Genomic DNA, 20,421 nt, shown 5'->3' with positions numbered 1-20,421 from the left:
GGCATTCGGGAGAATTATTGTTGACCGGGCCATACCACGATGACATTCAACGTAAGCAGAAAAACAAGAGAGAGAGGAAGAGAGAGAGGGAGAGAGAGAAAAGAAAGAGAGAATCGTCAATGGGTTATTTTAAATATCAATACGTATGGGTTAACCGAGTGTGACCAACGCGAAGCCTGGATAGAATTCGTTGGTCTCGGCTTTCCATGGTGTCATGTTTGTTTAGATTTTTCGGAGGTGTGGTTGTTGTCCATTGTGCCAATATGTTTCCCAGTGCATGCGAACGATACTTTGTCGTCCAGTTAACAACATCGCTTTTGGCCAGTGAGGTGGAGTTTCATGGGGGATTTTAACCTGCCAATATTTGCGAGCTTAGCTGCTCTTTCGTTGCCACGAATACCTAGATAACTTGGGACCCAAGTAAAAGTGATGACGGAGACGTTGTTGATATAACTATTTTTTCAAGGCTTTGGATATGACAATCTTTCGATGGGCCGTGAACAGAACATTATTTCTGTCCTCTCGTAGTCCTTCTTCTGCTGCTATGGAAAGGGATATTGTTTCCGAAGCAAAGATTGAGGTGTATTTAGGGAATTTTGAAGTTTTGGTTTCAATTGCTGAGTTTCCGCTTAATCTAGGATTGAGCATTATGGACCGGCCTATTTTAGGAGGTATTGAATACCAGTGCCGGGTCTTATAAGAGGATCTTAAATGATTTGAGGTAGATTTGTTGAGTTTATGTGTTGAAATTCACTGTAAAGTGTTTGTATGAAGTATTTACGTTTAATATTGTTTATTAAGGATACAATCATGTCCGCCATGCTAGCTTAACATGTACCTTAAGTATTATGTTACAAAATATAAATTAATTCCTTTAAAACGTTGTGAAGACGCTTGTAAGACTGTCTGTTAAAACTGAAATTTGGAGTTTTGATGGCTGGCTCTAATCAACCTGTAAACGTGTTCTGAAGCACGTTTAAAGACTTGCTATTTGACACTAAGGCATCAATTGATCTCATTAAATGCATATTATGTCTTGGACGAAGGGAACTTGGAACAGGCTATACAGATGCTACCTGAAATACGCTACTAACGCAAAACATGGATAAGCCGAGTATTTCTAACTTCTGAGTTCTGTAGATGGACCCTTTCAGTCTGAAGTGTGTTTTATTTTACTATTGTTAGATCATACACGACTTTCAAATGAAAAATGAAGGGTTAATGAAATAACCGTAACAACATTGTTAAAACTATGATAAGATTTAAAATATTCTTTGGGCAGGATATGGTCAGTCCTACGTATGGGGACACGGTCTATTTGGGGCTTGAACCCATGTTGGACATGCTGTTAAGTCGTACAGGTCCAGACCGCCAGAAAAAGAAGTACCCCGACAGAAAAGTGCTAACCGTGGTATTAATATCAAAATGGACGAATAGATTATTGAATACGCAAGACATTGCCATTTGATCCACACTGTGTGTGGCTAAATTCCAGCCTTAAAAATTGCCTGTGCCTAGAAGTTGGTCGGTGTAAGCTAAAAGTTTCTCCAGTATCTGGGGTGCATCTATGTTGCTGCAGAGCAGGTCAGCAATGAAGAGTGCTTGAGCATTTCTCCGCCTAATTTCTAGAGTTTCTAGAGACCTAAAAGAAGACAGCGCGAATGATAGGAAGGCTGTGCATTATGACCCCCTCAATGGAAGACAACGTATGGCCGTAACGTGTTTCGACATACGGATAAGACACGACGGTGCCGTACTCTAAAATCGGTCTAACTAGACTGCAATATAGGGATTTGGAGCAGCTAAGATCATCTAGCTAAGCTAAGCTAAGCTAAGACCTAGGCAACTTTTAACATAAGCCCAAGTGTTCTTTTTGCTCGTCGACTGGTCTCCTCGTGGTGTGCTGTAAAGTTGAGCCTACTAGCTATAATCACGCCTAGGTCGTGTGCCTCTGTTTTCCGTTGCAAAATTGCCCATCGAGTATGAGCCTATGGATGAAGTATGATGCTTGTAAATCTTTGTCTATTAATCTTCTCCTCCTGTAGGAGCTCCTGTAGATCGCCATGTGAAGATCCCCCCATCATTCCAGGAACAGCGAATTTGCAAAGCTAACCGGTAACTATGAGCGGAAAAGCGGAATTTGAGTATCACTTCTCGAATGAGTCGAATGAGACCAATAGGCAGCAAACAAGATGAAAACACCCATACACGCAATTCCGTGACAAAAAAAAAACGAAGAGACACATTCGAAATCGTAACGCGACGGTATGAGTCATCAGCGGTCGCGATCACAGCTGTGCCTTTGGAGCCACCGTCCACCGTTGTTGCTGGCTTGCATCCCATCCCATCCCCCCACACATGAATCGCGCAGCTACACGCTCAGGTAAATGCAACAAATGCACTGGTATTGGTGGCAAAGGAAAGAAATAGAGAGGGAGAGCGAGAGATAAACCCGAGCACTTCAAAAAGTGTGGAATTTAGCCACGTGGTGGCGCCTGCAATTATGACGCCGCAAACTGCTCCCCGCTCCTCTTCCTTCCTTCCTCTGCAATTCCTCCAATTCTCTGATTCGCCCACGAACATGCGCGCGAAGAATTCGCCAGTCCGGAAGGTCGCCTCAAAATGGAGAGAGGGAACTGATCGTGAACTTGCAGCTACTGTACTTCGTGTGTGCTATTGTGTGTGTGTGTGTGTGTGTGTGTGTGTGTGTGTGTGTCACACTCATTCAACCCCCTGAAGAGTGAGAACACCAATAACAACAACAGCAACGAAACAAAAACAAATACAACGATCGAAAAAACAAAATTCTTTCCGGCCTTTTGCTTGAAACGTTTGCCGTCCCCCCATGGCTTAGACTGGATCATCACGAGTTGAGCAGCCCTGGCCCGGTGGAGGGCTCAGCTCTCGCATGCCCGTTCCGGAATGATAGAACAACAAAAAAAAAGAACGGATACACACAATACGCATCAAATACATCCGATCGGGCTGCAGCCACCGTTGCCCTTCATAACCCTGTACGTGTGTGTGTGTGTGTGTGTGTGTGTGTGTGTGTGTGTGTGTGTGTGTGTGCGTGTTGTTGTGGGCAATCATCCCCCATCCCCCTTGCAGGCAGCATTCAAAGCACGCGCGCAAGTGATACGGTGGCAAAGCAAACAGCCCCTTCGTACCTGAGTACGCAACACGCACAACTCGCTCTCTCTCTCTCTGTCTCTCCCTCCTTCTCTCTGCGTCTGTTGCACAAGAAAAACAAGCAACTGTGATGTACAGAAAGAGAGAAAGGAGAGAGAGAGAGCACGCTCACTCAACGCACAGCTTTTGGCGTGTAGAGGCGATCGTGCGGGCTAGAACACCTTCGCAAGGCACCCGAGGCTACCGAAACAAGCACACGCGCGCGCATGCAGCATGCCGACCACGACGACAATAGAGCGAAGGTAAATGAATGGCAAAAGGGGGGGGGGAGCGAAGAGCGCTGTCAAAGCCTTCTCTCGTCCACTCCCCCCAGACCCACACACGCAGTGACCAGGCAGCGCGGTGACGTTTCGGCAGCGGCCGGCCCGTTCTCAGCGCGCATTTGCAGTTCGGAAGTACGATCGGTCGGTTGGTTTTTGTCTCTGCGCGCCCGTCCCAAGCCATCACTGGCTTGACGTACCGGTGTATCTTTACCAGTGTGTGTGTGTGTTTCTGTGTGTTTATTACGTGTTTCTTTGACATCTCCCGCAAACCGAAACAAGCGCAAATTCGGAGTTTTTGGTTAGTTGCCCGTGCCACGGGTTGTGATATCCGTGGAGTCCCTGGAGTTCCAGGCGGTGCTGTGCTAAACACAGAGTGCAACGCAAACATCACCCCCCCCCCCCCCCCCCCGGGGGGATCTGCTATCAATGCTCAGAGACGAGCGAGTCTGCAAAAACCTCGACCGTTAAATCCTGAACGAAATCCTGAACTCCAATCGGTTGAAGTTATCGCGGAGGACCTAATATCGTATTCCAGCAGTTGTGTGTTCTCCATCAAACAGCTTCCCAAATGTCCGTGTGTGTGTGTGTATGTGTGTGTTTGTGTGTGATCTACTACGGCAAGAAGCGAAAGGCCACTGCGCTCTGTCACTGGTTTGGGTTGCGAAAATGAAACATTTGGATTTGGACGACCTTGCGGCAGTTGGCGAACCGCGAACCTTCGTTTTGTTCGTTGAAGCTCTGTAGTGTTGGATACCGTTCTTTTTGGAGGGCAATTTTTGAATTTGAATTTTGAAGCAGAACATTCTAACATTGCCCGGCCCGGCTGTGTGATTCCTGTGTGAGACACGGTGTGGGCTCGATGACTCAACGCTTCGCTTGAGGCGCTCGTGTAGAAATTCGCAACTGTTGGGGTCCAGGTTGTGTGGAATATGCAACACAACTGCAGTTGTGCTTTCAAAACCCTCACACTCTCTCCCACTCTCTCACACTCTCTCTCTCTGATTGATGGAGCTTATTCTAATGTTTTTTTTTTTCTCTTCTTGTTACGGTCGCCCACCTTCGTTCTACTCCCTTCGCTGGGCCAGCAGGGCCCTGGCCCGTGTTGAGCGCAGCGCGCTGTCGCGCATAAACCCGCGCACGTTCTGTTTTGCTTCTTTTCCATCTGCGGGTGTGTGTGTGTGTGTGTGTGGTTTTGTTGTTAAGTTTTTTTGTTACTGTTGATGGTTTGCTAGAGCTACGGCATGCACAGCTTAATGTCCGCCCGTGTGCGAGGTTTTGAGAGGGTGGAGGGATAATACAATTGGATAATGGCCGGGACCCAATTATGATGTGTGTGTTCCGGCTTTTGCGCTCTTGATTGTGCCCGTTTCCCCCCTTTCTCCCCCCTCTCCGTGCATCTTATCCCTTTGACGAATGTGTGTGTGTGTGTGTGTGGAATTGGACACAGTGACAGGTAGGCAACGACTGGCCAGGGGCACGATGGCGGATAAGCTAATAGGAAGGGATTTTATCAAGTTGTCCCCACTTGGCGGCTTGATTGTGTGTTTTTTTTTTTGTGTGCCGCTCGCACAGCCACTGGCAACTGGCCGGTGGCCAAGTGAGTCAAGCTGCGTGCCAGCGTGCCGGAATCAACAACATCATCATCGTCATCATCATCGTCGTCGGTTGGTGGCACCGGGCGTTAAACGATGACTGCATGGCCAACCGGGACGGTGCTCCGATGACTCACGCTTCATTTCCGTTCCGTTGCAGCAGTTTTTTTTTTGTTTTTTTGCAACCTGGAATTCAGAACATCCGGAAGTTGCATGGGATATTGTGGGAGTCCTCCGGAATTTTGGAACGCAACCAGGAGCGCTTAGTGACGAGGGAATCTCCCACTCCGAGCAGGATCTTGAAACGGTGTGGAACTTGCGAGGAACTCCAAAAGCAACACAAAACGTAGATTGGAATGTCATCTAGCACAAAAAAAAACCTTTTTTCGCTTCTCAGCGATCGTGTCTGTGCAAACAGTCCAGATAAAAACAGACTTGTGCGAGTCGTCATATATCTTTCCCAACACACACACTAGGGCCTGGCAGACATCAAGACAAACAGTGCGCAGAATACCCGCTGGCCCCGTCGTCAATTAGAGCCTGCGCTAGGGCCAAAATCTGTCGCACTTAGTGGCTGTTAATTTTCGTCCGTTAGCACGCCTTCGCCACTCATTAGTGGCTGGGCCGTAGCGTGTCGGTGCGTGCGCTACTCTGCTGTTGAGTACAACGGGCACAGCGTCGCTCACCAGGAAATCTAGAAATTGAAGTTGAAGTTACGGAAGTTGAAGTTACGACTAATATAAGACTCAATCGAGCTTTCCTGGCTATGGCGTCTCTTGAAATCTCCGAAGTTGTGGCTACTGTGTGCGATCGGCGCGTGAATCAATCAATCTCGCATTAGTGTGGGGAAGTTTCTAATCCCCGGGGACCGGTTGGAGAGAAGCGAAGACAGTGAGGGAGAGATTAAAAAAAAAACCGGTACGTGCCACAACGTGGACACAGCACCGTCTTGGATAATCCAGACGCTTGGGACGCTTGGGATTTGACGCAACCATAGGTGGCAGAAGTTGAGAGCAACTTCTTCATTCCCACGCTGAGATTAGGTAAGGCAGCTGGAAATTCGGCAACAGCAGTAGGCTCTTCCTGCTTGTATCGCAGTACCGTCCCAGACGGGGCGTCATATTTCTGGGAAGGATGAACCTGACAGGTGGAACAAGCCTTTGCCGGGCATCTTTTCTTATCTTGATCTCTTCCCCGCCATGACAGAGAACTGTTCCGCACGCGTGTGTGTGTGTGTGTAGGAGGTAAAAAAGGGCATGACAGCGCCATTGACATTGGGAATAGCTTCAACAAACAAACAACTACCGGTCCGATCACGTGTGTGCTGGTGATGGTGAGCGCCCCCGGAAGTACGGTAGTTTTCTTGACCAACCCAACCCAGCTGGTGTTGCACGTGAGTGGTCCACTTCCAAACCATCGCAAAAGGGTTCAATCGGACAAGAAAGAACTCTGCCCCTCTTTTTTTACCGACAAGAGCGCACTGTGTGGGTCTTCCTTTTGTGCATACACACACACACACATCTTCAAGGTTTTGTTGTACTACGTGTTTGTCCCTGTATGGGCCTAGTCGTGATTGTTTTCTTGGAAGGTAGCGCCGACCGACAAAGACGTCGGCCGTGCAGCCGTGCTGGAATGCAGTTGCATCGATTCATTCGCGCCAGTCGCGTCGAATCGGGCTGCCTACCTCGTCTACCTGTCGTGCGGTCGTGGGACGCACAACGGTGTCGCTCTGTGCGTGATACGTGATTAATACGCGTGTTTTACTGTGTACGTGTGCGTGCGTGCCCACAGCCCCACAAAGCGACAGTGTCGCTGTGTGCGCTGCTTTGCTTACCGCGCGGTGACGTAAAACGCTGCTCGTAGTCCTTCGAGCCGGATCGCGCAGTGTTGGTGCATTTGTCCTACAGTTTCGTCCATCAAAACTCGGATCCGAGTCCGCAACAATCAAACCCACCGTCCACCCGCTCGCCGTGTGCAAAGCACACGCACATAAGAGCGCAAAAAAAGGGTCAAATTGGTTTGCCGTCCCCTCTCTTCCTCCCTCTGTCTTCTTATTATTGGGGGAGGTGTGTCCGTTTTGTTTTCTTTTTTTTGTGTGTGTGTTTGTTTTGTTTGCTAATGCATTGCTAGCGCCTCTCTCTTCTCTTTCTCTCTCTTCTTTCTTTCTCGTTCGTCCACTGTTCGACGCCGTGGCTTCTCATGTGCGCTTTATTTTTAGTCACCGATCGGCCTGAATTGGCCGAGTTCGATTTTGCCCCACACCTTTCCCAATCGTTGTGCCTTTTTTGCTGTTTCCCCTTATCGTCCACCACTCTCGCTTTAGTTCCCCAACAGCCCACCCACCCATTTGTCTGCTAGTAGGCATTGGGAGGAAGGTGAAAGTGATTTGACCATTCGTTTTGTTTTTTTACAAAAGACAAATATTACAGCCCAATTGCGTGTGAAACCGTTTAACGACCTTGAAACGAAAAGAAGTGCAAACAAAAGTGCAGTGAGCAAACAGCCAAAAGAACAAACAATCAACGATACATATATATATATACACATATATATATCAACGATACAAGCGACACCGAAAAGCAATGACCAGCAAGCAAAGCAACAAGCAAACGATGCTGCCGGGATCGTCCCTGGTGGTGCTGGTGGCGCTGGCTGGGCTGGTGATGGTGCTGCTGCCCGTCGGTACGGTGCCGGCCGTCCACGCCCAGCAGTCGGACCGGGCGGGCGCACTGATCGAACCGAACGACGCCCTGTACGATGCCCGGTACGCGCGGATTGCGAAGGAGAAGCGCGAATCGTCCCGCCGCCCGGCGACGACCACCGAGGAGGAGCATGAGTCGGAAGAGTTCTACGGGGTGAGTAAGGAAGTTGTCGCGGGAAGGTGTCGCGGATGAGTCACTAGTGAGCAATGGCAAGGGCGGGTTGAGCGGCTGCAGTACCGCGCATCCGGTCCCGTGAGCGCCATTTGCTCCCTTATAAGGGGTGCTCGCAAGCGGGTGGGAAGGTTGTGGGGGGGGGGGGGGGCATTGGGACCGGTGGATCATCGCGCCATGTTTGTTTGACAATTGTGATTATGTGCTCGGCACTGGTCGGGAATGGAAACAAGGATGCATTAATCTAGCAAGCGTTATGCATTATGACTCATGCTCGATGTGCAGGAGCCCCGTTCAAACACAGCCCTCCTACACACACACACACAGCATGAAGTGGAGAGAAACATAATTTCTCCTTAGACACGCGACACGCTGGCGACCTGTTGGAATGTCTGACACACGCACTGGTGCCACGGCGGTGACTAATAAATGCCCTGTAAAGTGTTAATGCGAAGCTGCTCATGTCTGAACTTGTAGAAGGGCACACACGTCGTTTGATTTTGTATGCGCGCACGTGTGTGTGTGTGTGTGGGGTGTATAGAAAGGGTATTCCCTCCAGGGTTCTTGAGAAATGACGATCCATCAAACCGCTTTTATAGTTTAATATCTCGCAGGTGAACCGGTACAGCGGTCAATGCGTCTCAGTGCCTTTGCCACTCGACCGATAAGATAAACGAGGCTCTCCAGACGCTACGCGAGCTGCTGCTGCTCCCACTGGAATTGCTTCATCCATCTCGGTTAGAGATTGGAGTGTGGGAGAAGAAGTAAGCAACACGAAAGTTATAACTAGACAAGCGGATTGATTTCCATTTCTGCCACCAATGACGCAGGGCAAGCAGACTGGGGGGTTTTTTATGTCAATGCCGGTCGTTTTTTTTTTTTGTTTTACAGTAACTATGGCATCAAGAAGGACAAAAGATCAGGCATCTAAATCCCACGAAATCCCAGGGAATATTTTTTCAAACTTGACAGTTGTTTCAAATCCTGCACATTTGGGTAGATCAAAAGAACATCTTTCAACAAAAAAAAAACAAGAAGTACTGCTTTGATTGTCAAGGATTGCAGTGTTTTAGAAAGGTTACATTACAGATTTTTCCAAAAGTTCTCATAGCTGTAGGACACTGTATTAACTCTTTCTAATGTGAAATGAACATTATATAATGGGAATTGAACTCTATAGCACCCTTGTTGGATAAATTCCGTCGACAAATAGGAATTTCCAAGTAGCCAAGTCCAAAAAGGGTGCCATAGAATACAATTTCCAACATAGTTCACTTCCAATAAGAAAAAGTCAGGGAAGTGTCCCGCAAGCATGAGAATCCCCGGAAAACCCTGTAAATATCCTTTTAAATTGCCTTATTTAGAAAAATATTGGAATATTCTATTGAGTTTTGGCATTAAATAAAACAAAATAATTTAAATCAAGTGTCAAATCCTTACAGGGGTTTTCAAGTCACTTCCGCATGGGCACATCATCACACTTCACCGCTTCCAAGATGTGTTTCAACAGCTGCCACATATTGCATTGGCATTACATAAAATTTCAGTTCTTACACATGCTTTTCAACACATCACAAAGAATTGTCAAACTCAATCCAACCTGAGAAGTGTTGAAAATTTATTTGGAAAAAACTTAAATATTGATGCAAATGCAATATTTGAGAGCTGTTGAAAAACATCTTGCAAGTGATGAAAAATGTTGTTGGCATTGGAAATTGACTCGGAATATGCTGTAACATGGTTTAAGTCACAGATTTTAGTGTATTTGTGCTTTCCCTAGAACTACACATTGGAGCAAGACTTATCATAAAGCTTACGTTTAAAAATCAGCAAGCGGTTGGAGTAACTTTAGAAGTTTATTTGTTTATTTATATTTATATTGAGAGGCCATAATACGTCTTCGAATAATTTTAATCATAAAGGACTACCAACGAACACAGTGAATCTGAATAGTAGGAATGTAAATTGTGATTTTAAAAGGTGCAATCTTATTGATAAGAAGTCGACGATGATTTTGTGCCAATTTTCTGGAGGAACATTATAGAACTTATAACAAATATGAATGTACTATAACAGGTGTAATGCACTATAAATTACAGCTGAGGTTATAAAATCATTTAGAAGTTTTTTCAATGGTTTAAATATTTAAAAAATAAATCATACGTAGGTAATGTTGAAGACTAATATCAAACGTAAGTAAATCACGTCCATAAGGTTTTTGCAGTATTACGACTTAAGCCATATTTTCTACTCTAATATTATTGCTTATGATTTTTTGGTTTGAAACTAATGTTTGTGAAATAAGAGTCTTTAGAAAGATGTACAGCATCAAAAAATCTTAAATTAATTCACTGTCTCAGTGTTTGTTTTTTAAATTAAATGATACTCTACATTTCTAGTGTACTGTGCGCAAAGATGAATACTTAGAAATCACTGTACCAGCACAAGGAAATTGTTGGAAACCTGTGAAACTATCAAAATACAACTAAGTAGTTTAAATTTTAATAATTTTTAAATCTAAATAGAACACAAAATCCTTCTTCAATAGAAAGTGTTAAGCTCTATATTTTTATCCCCGTGGTATAGTTATACCCACTAAGCAGACTTGAAGCTGCATAAAGGCACACCTGTCGGTCTATTGCATCTTTCATCGAAAAAAATAAAATTATATTTTCAATGTATGAATGAACACCAATGTTTTAAAAAATAAACAAAATAACCCCATGTCGATGTTGTTTCCTTCCCGAAACAAAACGTGGCGGACGGGCAAAGCTGTGTGCTTGCCTAATGCAGCAACTCGAACACATTGACTGTAGCACATCGATTAGTGCGCGGCAGGTGTGTTAATTTGTGTTAATTTCTGCCATCAATTAGCGAGCCTAAATAGGTTAGGTTAATTAAGCCTTAAGTTCTTGCCTAATGGAGTTGTGGGAATTGACACAGCTGCCAGCGAAATTGTACGTAGCGTTTTGTGCCATAACAATAAGCTCTAAATCGTTCTTAAAAAGGAGCTGCGCTTATAGTAAAGACGCAGAACTCGCTGCATAGAATGACGTCTCATAGAATTATCTTCCAGTCTCCTAGAATTTTTAGTCTCCTAGAAGGAGTTCAAGGATATCATTGTTTGTTTAACATTGGTGATTGCAGCAAGGTAAATTGGTGGCAAACACAAATTTGGTCTAAATCAAATAGTTACCATGGGCAAAGTTGTTTATGCAGTTTTTGAATTTTGTAAATTTTCACACACATTGGGGAATTTGTTATGCGGGATCTTTATACGCGATAAAATATAGTAGTTCGTCACGCCTTCTCAACACATCACAACCGATACAACCGATCACAACTGAAACAGCATAAAAAAATGTCCACTTACCGCTAATAAATTACTTACCATAAACAGGCGGTAGGTGTGCATGTTTTACGACGTATAAGTGCGAAATAGCCGGTAAGCGTAACGCATTGCGCACATTATCGCGCGCGTTCGCGATGTGGATTTCACAAACGTTTGAAAGCATTGAATCCTATATTTTTTATTTCATGTAAGGGAAAACGGGGTAAAATGGACACGCTTTATTAAAGCATTTTTCACAGCAAGAAACAATTCCAAGACTCTACATGCATTCAATGGAGTGTTTTATGCACACCATGTAAGGTTTCTAACATGTTGCATAAATATGCACATTTTGCCACACGTATCAAAGTTAGTGTGTTATTTCATCAATCTTTCGTTAGGATTCATCCAAATGAATCTTTTGATGAGATTAATTCAAATGAATCTTTAGCGATTAGTGATTCGAATTCCGAATCCAATCTCCATAGATTCATGACTTTATACATAATCATGAAATTATAAAGATACATGAATCTCCAACAATTCATGGATTTCCAAAGATTCATCAAGCCATACAGATTGCCCGTCATGGGTTCAATCCTCACACGAAACGAACCTCCAGAGGACAGAGATCCCAGAAGAAGAAGAAGAAGAAGAAGAAGAAGAAGAAGAAGAAGAAGAAGAAGAAGAAGAAGAAGAAGAAGAAGAAGAAGAAGAAGAAGAAGAAGAAGAAGAAGAAGAAGAAGAAGAAGAAGAAGAAGAAGAAGAAGAAGAAGAAGAAGAAGAAGAAGAAGAAGGAGAAGAAGGAGAAGAAGGAGAAGAAAAAGAAAAAGAAGAAGAAGAAAAGGAAAAGGGAGGATAAGAAGAAGAAGAAGCTTCTTTTTAGTTATATGAATCTTTTGAGATTTATGAAAGTTTTTTTTTATTATTCGAGATTTATTAATATTTCGAGATTCAGGAATCTTTTCAATATTTTCATGAGATTCAGATTTATTGAATCTTTTCTAAAATTCACTGAGATTCATGAGTTTGAATCAGATTCACCCAACTCTAGTCAAAATAGCATCATGTTTTACACACATCGTATTGCATTTTTACAGGGTTGCCCACGATTTATTGGTTTCCATATTTTTTTGGAGCGTTCCCACGAATTTTTGGCTGATTTCCAGATTTGTTTGGTTCAATTGTATTGATATCCAATCGGACGATACCAATGAATTATGGGATACGATGAATAAATCGTGAGACGAGCCCAAAAAAATATGTTAACTGACCAATCTTTAAAATGTATTTTAGGTATTACATGTTTTCAAACAGTAGAGCCATAGAATACTGTAAGAATAGCTGTACTTCGTAGCACAATTCACAAGAATTTAAATTAAACTGCTTAACATGCCCTGCTTTTGCTTATTTATCGCAGCTTCGTGCAAATAGTGCAGCTCGGATGCATTGATTTGATTACACCGCATCTACTCGAATGCCTTTGTTAGGGGCCTTCATGTTAAGAAAGTGAAACTTGTTGGAAAATAAACAATGTATCGTGTATCGGAATGGCAACAACAACAGCACAGTTTTGCCAAGCAAATAAAACCCCGAAAAAAAGCTCCCCAAGGGTGGCGCACCGCCAGCCGTGTCGCGCGCGCCCATTGATAAGAGTTCGTCGTACCTTGCACAACAGTCGCACGAAGCGGTCGGTCGCCCGAAATGTTGGTCAAGGTGTCAAGGTAGGGAAGCCGGCCGCCACCGGGCCACAATATAGGTCGCGGTGCGTGCTCGGCTCGATTTCGTTACGTCAGCGGCGCGGTTTGCAGCCGAACTGGCAGCGCCTGTGCAGCCAGCCACGCTTATCTTACGCTTTAACAGTGTTGTTCTAATGCTAACTAGTGCGATCGAAACTGACCAATAAATCATTCGTTTCTTACTATCCCTCTCTCTCTCTCTCTCTCGCCACTGCAGCTTCCGATCGAATACGCACTGCAGCTATCGGAGCTGAACACGTCCGCAGACATCCTACCGCTGCTAGATCCGGACTCCGTCGACAGTCGCATCTTCATGGACGGTGGGGGTAAGTGGTGACCATCTTTTTTTTTTATTGTATTCTCCTCTACCTCCTCTCGCGAGCTTATCGTTGTTTCCTTTTTAAAAAAAACACACACACAGAGTACAGTGGACGGGACATTGGAATGGAACCGGTAGCGGCATCCTGCGAGCCGGACTCCGAGCTGGTCAGCCTGCGGCCGGAGAATCTGACCAGCTCCCGCTACTACTACTACCCGAGCTGTACGCGCGTGAAGCGGTGCAGCGGCTGCTGCAACACCAAGCAGCTCGTCTGCGAGCCCACCGCCAACCGCACCATCCTTTACAAGGTGAGTGAGGCTCTGCGGCTGCTTCGACGCTGCCTTCGCTACTGCATTGTGTGCTAATCCTTCTCCCACTCCACCGCAGGTCACCATACTGGAGTACCGGCCGAACAAAAAGGATCGCTTCTCGCACCGCGAGCTGGTGCCGATCGAGGAGCACGTCCGGTGCAAGTGCCAGTGCCGGGTGAAGGCGTGGCACTGCAACGAGCGTCAGCAGTACAACGCGAACAACTGCCGCTGCGAGTGCACCAACCGGGCGGACCGGGACGAGTGCGCCCTGGACAGCGACAGGAAGCAGTGGAACCCGTCCACCTGCACCTGCGACTGTCTGCCGCGGAACGAGGACTGCACCAGCGGCTCGCACTACGACCGCAACGCGTGCAAGTGTGTCCCGGTAAGCATTAGCCGTCGCACCACCGCCTCCGCATCGGCGGTCCGGTACTCCCCCGTCGTCGTCGTCCTCAGTGTCGCCGTCGTCGCCGCCATCGCCGCCGCCTACCACCATTAATGTCACCGTAGCTTAGTGTTTTGCGCAACAGACATTGTTTTTTTTTTACACACACCACACGTTCCTTGTTATCGTCCTTGTTATACCCCCGTGTTCTATTTAGCCGCAATTGCAATACCGAAGTCGATGGTTGGGAAGTATCTTTCCCAGTTCCTTACATATAGTTTGTTAATGAAAAGTTCCTTATTTGATACGCGTGTGAAGTGAACACTCGACACGATTGTACCTCTCTTTCACTTCCGTGAACCTAGGTCCTAAACCACTCCTCCCTGCACAGTAGAGATGGGATCAAGCTTCTTTGGTAGTGCTATTACATTCGGTACCTAGTACAGTTCCCGAGATACTTTGAGCAAATTTTGCTGACTTGACCACTGCAAGTGTCCAAAAAGTATCCTTCAATCAGAATCATATTAAATAACTAATTCAGTGGCTACAACTACCCATTATTTGCAAAATATCCAAAAATCTTTTGGCTGGAAATGGTGAAATTCGACTTTTGCGGAAAACTGTGACTTAGTTTATAGTTACCCAGATACACTAGCGCAACGATCTTTGCTGTCCAGTAGGCGGCTCTTATATTTCATAGCACTGTTGTCACGCATTTTTTTTCTAATTTGATCTATTAAGCTCTTCACGTGTAACTCTGAGACTTTTTTTTTGTAGAATTTAGCTCTTTAGCTTGCAAAGTTTGACCGATCGCTGCCCTAGGGCAATCCGAGTTCAGTTTTTGACCCATAAGACCATAACACTGGTTGATGCATCTCTTTCGGAACTGACAAATGAAAGTAGGTAGAAGAAGTCTTCACTTGACAGCTACCTCGTCCAGTTTGGTTGTCTACATTTTGTGTGGGATGCTGCATCCCATTCACAACTTTCCATTTTTTCATTAAATTATCAGACTCTGAACATGAAAAGCACCAAAAATCCTGAACTGTTGCGAAGAATTAGGCACAACCAAAAACCTGGGTCCATTCTGGGCTAAAACCCTTGTACTTAAAACTAAAATTAAGTTTAAAAAAATCTCGAACAGAACACCAACACAATTAAAACTAGTCGTCAATTTCACCAACCATTCCCATTGAGCTTAGTGTGCGTGCTGTATACAAATGAACGAGGCAACTGTCAAACCCAAAATATTTTTGTATTAGTGCCAAAATGAGCTCTGCATCAAACCTGTATCCTCTATGGACTTTGTTTTGACCCACGATAACCTCTGTCAAACCGCACTTTGACGTACCAGAATTCCAAATCCAGCTAGGAAATGTAGTAGCACTATAACTGGTTTAGAATTGATTTTGTTTGGATTTTTTGAACTAATATTTGCTTACATAAAACAAGAGCCGTGTGGAATAGAATGACAGCTGGAGTAAAAAGTTGCTAGCAATTTACAGCACATGTCACTCTATTCCAAGTAGGTAATTAGTATCTTTTTACTGATTACTGCTACCCTTTTTAATTCCGACAACTAGTTACTGGTAACTGTGGAGTTACTTTCAAACATTCGCCCTGTAACCTGCTGTTACTTTTTATTTCCCAAATCCCATCCCATCTCTACTACAAACACACACGTACGCCGCGATAACACATTATGCATTCAGTTTGCACATTATACATTTTATTTTAGTTTTTTTTTGTTTCGTTTGTTTTCGTTTAGATTGTTTATTATAATTTTTTTTCTCTCTCTCTCCCCTCCCCTTCATGTTCTCTCTTTCTATCTCTCAAACTGTCTTTCTTTTTTCTTTCTTTTTCCATGCACATGCACATCCTTTCTATTCGTCCATTTGTATCTATCTCTCTCTCTCTCTCTTTCTCTCTATCTCTCTCTCTCTCTTTAAACCGGCCAAACACATGTTCTTCGTGGTCAACGCCTCTCACTAACAAACACTTTTCCCTTCGCGCGCGCCTGCAAAACCCATCGCTATGTCTCGACTATCCTTTCGAATCCATACTCGGCGACGCGCTCCACACGTGGTGTTTGGGACTTACTCTCCGGTGTAATGGAATGGGGGTTTGTGTGTGTGTGTGGGCGGGTGCGACTATGCTATGCTTTCTCCTGGGGATTTCTCACAGAACGATTTCTACGCCTACGATGGGGTTGCGTCGTACTGGGACCATCAGAGGCAGCAGCAGGAGCGGCAGGAGCAGCAGCAGCAGCAGCAGCAGCGACCCATTCCCCTGACCGGGTAAACGCGTGTACGAGTACCGAGGCTGTAGCGCGAAGGGGGAAAGGATGCTTCCCCGGGAGTTTTTTTTTTTGTTTCTATTACCAAAACCGTTACCGATCCTTGGTAGCGCCATTTATGCCAGTTACTGTACTTAGCTGTAAGCGATAGTCAATGTTTTATTGGAGTAGATATAAACACACACGTAGAGAGGGATACACAGAGAGCGAGAGAGAGAGATTCATATATATTGAGTGCACGAGTGAGAGAGAGAGAGAAAGGGAGGCACACATAAACAAGTAAAACACGGCAGCACGGTTCCGGGCCGGCGTGCACGAAGGTGAGCTAATAGTTTGTGGGGTGGTGGGTTTGAGCGGGTTGTTTCTAAGCCTTCTAACAAACGAGAAACACCCAGCGGTCTAACAACCTCTCGTAACACTCGTATTTGCCATCCCCCAAACACTAACGGATAGATGGGAGTGTGTGCGCGCGAGAACAAAAAACAACAGCGGGCATGGTGGTAGGGGTGCAGCCTGCTTTCGTTTCCCCACAATGTTCATACGCCTCGTTTCCCCACAGCACTACACCCCGTAGTGTCGCTCGGTAGTAATGGTGGAAGGTTGGAAGGCCGGGGGGAGGATGTAGTGGCACGCGGCAACGCTTCTGACGAACGAAGACGACTTACTGCGCCCTTCCCTGTTCTGGCTACCCTTAACGGATCCTTACACTCTCCTCACACGCTCTCTACTGCAAGGTCGGAGGAGTCGATCAAAAATGTATAACACAGGGACAGGGTTTGCCGGACTGTTTCCTATTATTAGGGAGAGAGAGAGAGAGAGACAGAGAATGAGCGTAAGGTCAGTGATCGACAACCGATAGGGAACAGATAACACCATCTGACAGCTTTACAGAGTATAATTCCCTATTTTAAGCTTCACACTTACACAGTAGAATCCCTCAAAAGAATTTGTAGTCCGCTGCAAATAATCCAAACTTACATGTAAACGAGCTATTCTCATGGTGACACCGGGATTGATTTCGCTTCCGAAACTTCTGATTTCTTTATTCCAGAGCTGATTCTGGTTTCGGAACCTGCCACAATTCCGGAACCGATAGCCATTCCGGATCCAACTCAGATTCCGAAACCAATTATGATTCCGGAGCTAATTCTGATTAATAATCATAATCGGAATCGATTCTGGATTCAATTTTGATTCTAGAATCGGCTCTAAAATCGGAATCGATTCCAGAATCTGATTAGAAATTGATTCCAGATTTGGTATCGGAATCGATTCCAGATTAAGAATTTGAATCAACTCCAGAATCGGAATCAATTTCTGAAACGAATTTCAGAATCTGAACCGATTTCAGATTTGAAATCGGAATCGTCTCCGAAATAGATCTAGAATCTAGAATCGGCTCTAAAATCGGAATCGTTTCCAGAATCTGATTCAAAATTGATTCCAGATTTGGTATCCGAATCGATTCCAGATTCAGAATGTGAATCATCTCCAGAATTGGAATCAATTCCTAAAACGAATTTCAGAATCTGAGCCGATTCCAGATTCGGAATCGGAATCATCTCCGGAATAGATTCAGAACACGGAATCGAAATTGACTACATCCGATTACGAGCTTCCGTGTCTGCTCCAGACATTGATTTTGGTAGATTTTACAGTTTTTTTTAAAGGCTTGTTCAAGCAAAAACAAGCTAAGCGTCTTGTTGTCTTGATCTTGTTCGAATTCAGAGATTCTTCAAATCCATGATTTTAGGCAATGAAACATTGATTTAAGTTTTGTTAGTGAAACTGAAAGTACTTATCTAGAATCCCATGCTTTAAAAGACCATTCGATATATAATTGTCTTGATACGCAATATATCTTGAACATCAAAACTTGTAGCAAAAATCGAATTGTAGTGGTAAACAAATTGTAAACAAATGATTTTGATTGAAATATTTAATTGAAGCTGAAAAAACACCATTACACCTAACTGCCATACGTTGCCGATCACTGTAACCTTGTAGGAAAAGCTGCCGGCCTTCAAACCCCGTCCCTATCTACTCCCCTACGCCTTCCCCCTCGGATGTACATGTACTCTTCCCCTCCCGTGTGTTTGCTAATCGTCATTCCCGGGATTTGGCTGCTGCTTAACAAACCCTTCATAATCTAGTATCACCAGACCCTCGCTCCGCCGCGCTAGTCACGCAAATCAAAATAATGCTGTTCTATGTTTTTACTTTCATGATCCCTTTTTATGCTCATCATCCACCACCAACCATCGGGTGCCATATCTGCCACATCACCACATCTGCCATCTCTCCCCCCCCCCCCCCCGCCCTGCGTTTCATCGATTCCATCGGTTTGCCGGTGCTTTCTTTTCTTGAACTATTTTGCTACCGCAACGCGCATCAATGGCTGCCGCCGCACAGAACAAGCCCTGGCCGGGGCGCACGTGGAACCAATCGCTGGACGACCGGCGGCGCCTCATCGTGAAACCGATCCCGGTAGTAACCGATCCGTGAGCGGAGTTGCTGCCATCAGCGGACCCTGCCCCTTCCCTGGCGTCCACAATCATCATCACAGCAACAAAGAAGCAAACGGTCAAGGTCAAACCAAACACAAGGAACCACCGGAAGGACGCGAAATTTGGGGTGGCACACTCGCGGAAAGTTATTAAGTTATTTGTTCGCTCGTAAAGCGCAGGGGGAAACATATCGCAGGGACACAGGGTAGGGCGACCTACCGGCAGGGCAGTCAGCGTAAACTTTGTAGTAGGCCGCACAGATAGCATTGTTTTTTTTTTTTTTTGTAAAGTAGGATTTTTAGCTCAGCTCAAGATGGCGGAAAATGAGTGGTGTTGGGGCGAAATGTACTAACATGGTGGAGAAGTAGGAGTAACAGGTAGGCTGCAAATTGTTTGCAGTCTATGATTGTAAAGCACTAATTTTTGGGAATTTTTTTTCAATTCAATTCAATAGTGACACACCAATTAGATCAATCTTTCAACTCTTCGATACAATTTTTGTAGTACAGTTTGTTCTTTGTCCCCAAATAGGCCTCAGTTTCGCCTCTTCATTAGACGATAAGTTCTTCCCAGCTTTCTCGATCTACTTAACTTTACGGTTGTAGTTAATAATTTGGTGAATTTTTTGTAATGTTTTGATCGGTAAACAACTCGTTTTGGGCGTCCTCAGTGCTCACATCACCATCCATTTATACATAGTATTCCAATGCTTGAAGGTTGATTTTGGTGTATCTGAAAACTCTTCATGAAGACTTGTTTATGCTACATTTGGATTCTTCCCTTCAAACACAAATTGTGTCATAGATGGTACAAACTACAAATAATATGGGTTAAATTCTTCCAGTGCTATCTATGTGTTAGGCAACACAAACTTCATAATTATAATTCAGACCTGTTAGGACAAATTAAGCGAGATGAAAAATAATGATAGAAGAACATCCATTTTCGGTCCAGAACATAATCAAAGCACGCATTAGTGCTTGTTTTCCAAAATAATGCCATCTTGAGAGAGCGAGAGCGAGAGAGAGAGAGAGAAAGAAAGAAAGAAAGAGAGAGAGAGAGATAGAGAGAGATAGAGAGAGAGGAGAAAGAAAAAAATCGAGAGAAACAAAGCAAACTATATAGTTATAGGAAGAGACTACACACGAAAGCTAGACGACGAAAATCGGCATACCATGCAGATTGCATTTTTTATTTTTTTTTGTTTTGTCGTATCAACCTCATCAAAGTAGGAGGCAAAGTTGTAAAGTCTCATATAAAAAGAAATATTACGAACGAACATGTACAACGTAAACACAGACGCGCCGGTATTTGTTTTCCCCTTTGATCCGATACTGCCGATGACTTCCAAGTATTGACTGCGGGCATTATTACAGGAATCAGGTAGTGGGTTTCCCCACATACCGGAGCAGAAGCTGCTGTCGGGACATCTTTTCTGAACGATCCTCTTCTGCTGACTTCTTTGGCTACAGACCTCTGCTGGCTGCATTGCTGAAAGATGTTCCTGAAATCATACAGAGCATCTGTTCCCGCTGCACCATTCTGGACGTGAACTGCAAGATGACGTTCGAGCTAGCTGTTGGATGCGTACGCATCAAGATGATCGCAAGCCGTTA

The 20,421-nt window shown here is 44.8% G+C and overlaps 1 protein-coding gene across 4 annotated transcripts; it reads left to right on the top strand.

The window, feature by feature from the left end:
- Positions 1-3,327: 3,327 nt before the first annotated feature.
- Positions 3,328-20,099, top strand: LOC120960050 (uncharacterized). Of its 4 annotated transcripts, none has more exons than XM_040383973.2 (7): positions 3,328-3,431; positions 7,461-7,899; positions 13,205-13,313; positions 13,409-13,614; positions 13,694-14,002; positions 16,187-16,618; positions 18,711-18,825. In XM_040383973.2, the coding sequence occupies exons 2-6, from the start codon at positions 7,627-7,629 to the stop codon at positions 16,301-16,303; spliced, it is 1,014 nt and encodes a 337-aa protein (XP_040239907.2). In that variant the 5' UTR covers positions 3,328-3,431; positions 7,461-7,626; the 3' UTR covers positions 16,304-16,618; positions 18,711-18,825. The 4 variants fall into 4 exon arrangements, with proteins under 4 accessions (XP_040239907.2, XP_040239917.2, XP_049463810.1 ...); XM_040383983.2 differs by lacking the exon at positions 3,328-3,431 and adding an exon at positions 3,552-3,750; XM_049607851.1 differs by lacking the exon at positions 3,328-3,431 and adding an exon at positions 6,958-7,052.
- The last annotated feature ends 322 nt before the right edge of the window (positions 20,100-20,421 follow it).

Source organism: Anopheles coluzzii, chromosome X (assembly GCF_943734685.1).
Source record: "Anopheles coluzzii chromosome X, AcolN3, whole genome shotgun sequence".
Lineage (NCBI taxonomy): Eukaryota > Metazoa > Arthropoda > Insecta > Diptera > Culicidae > Anopheles > Anopheles coluzzii.
The sequence above is the reverse complement of the archived record's forward strand: the minus strand, read 5'-3'. Positions and strand labels throughout refer to the sequence as shown.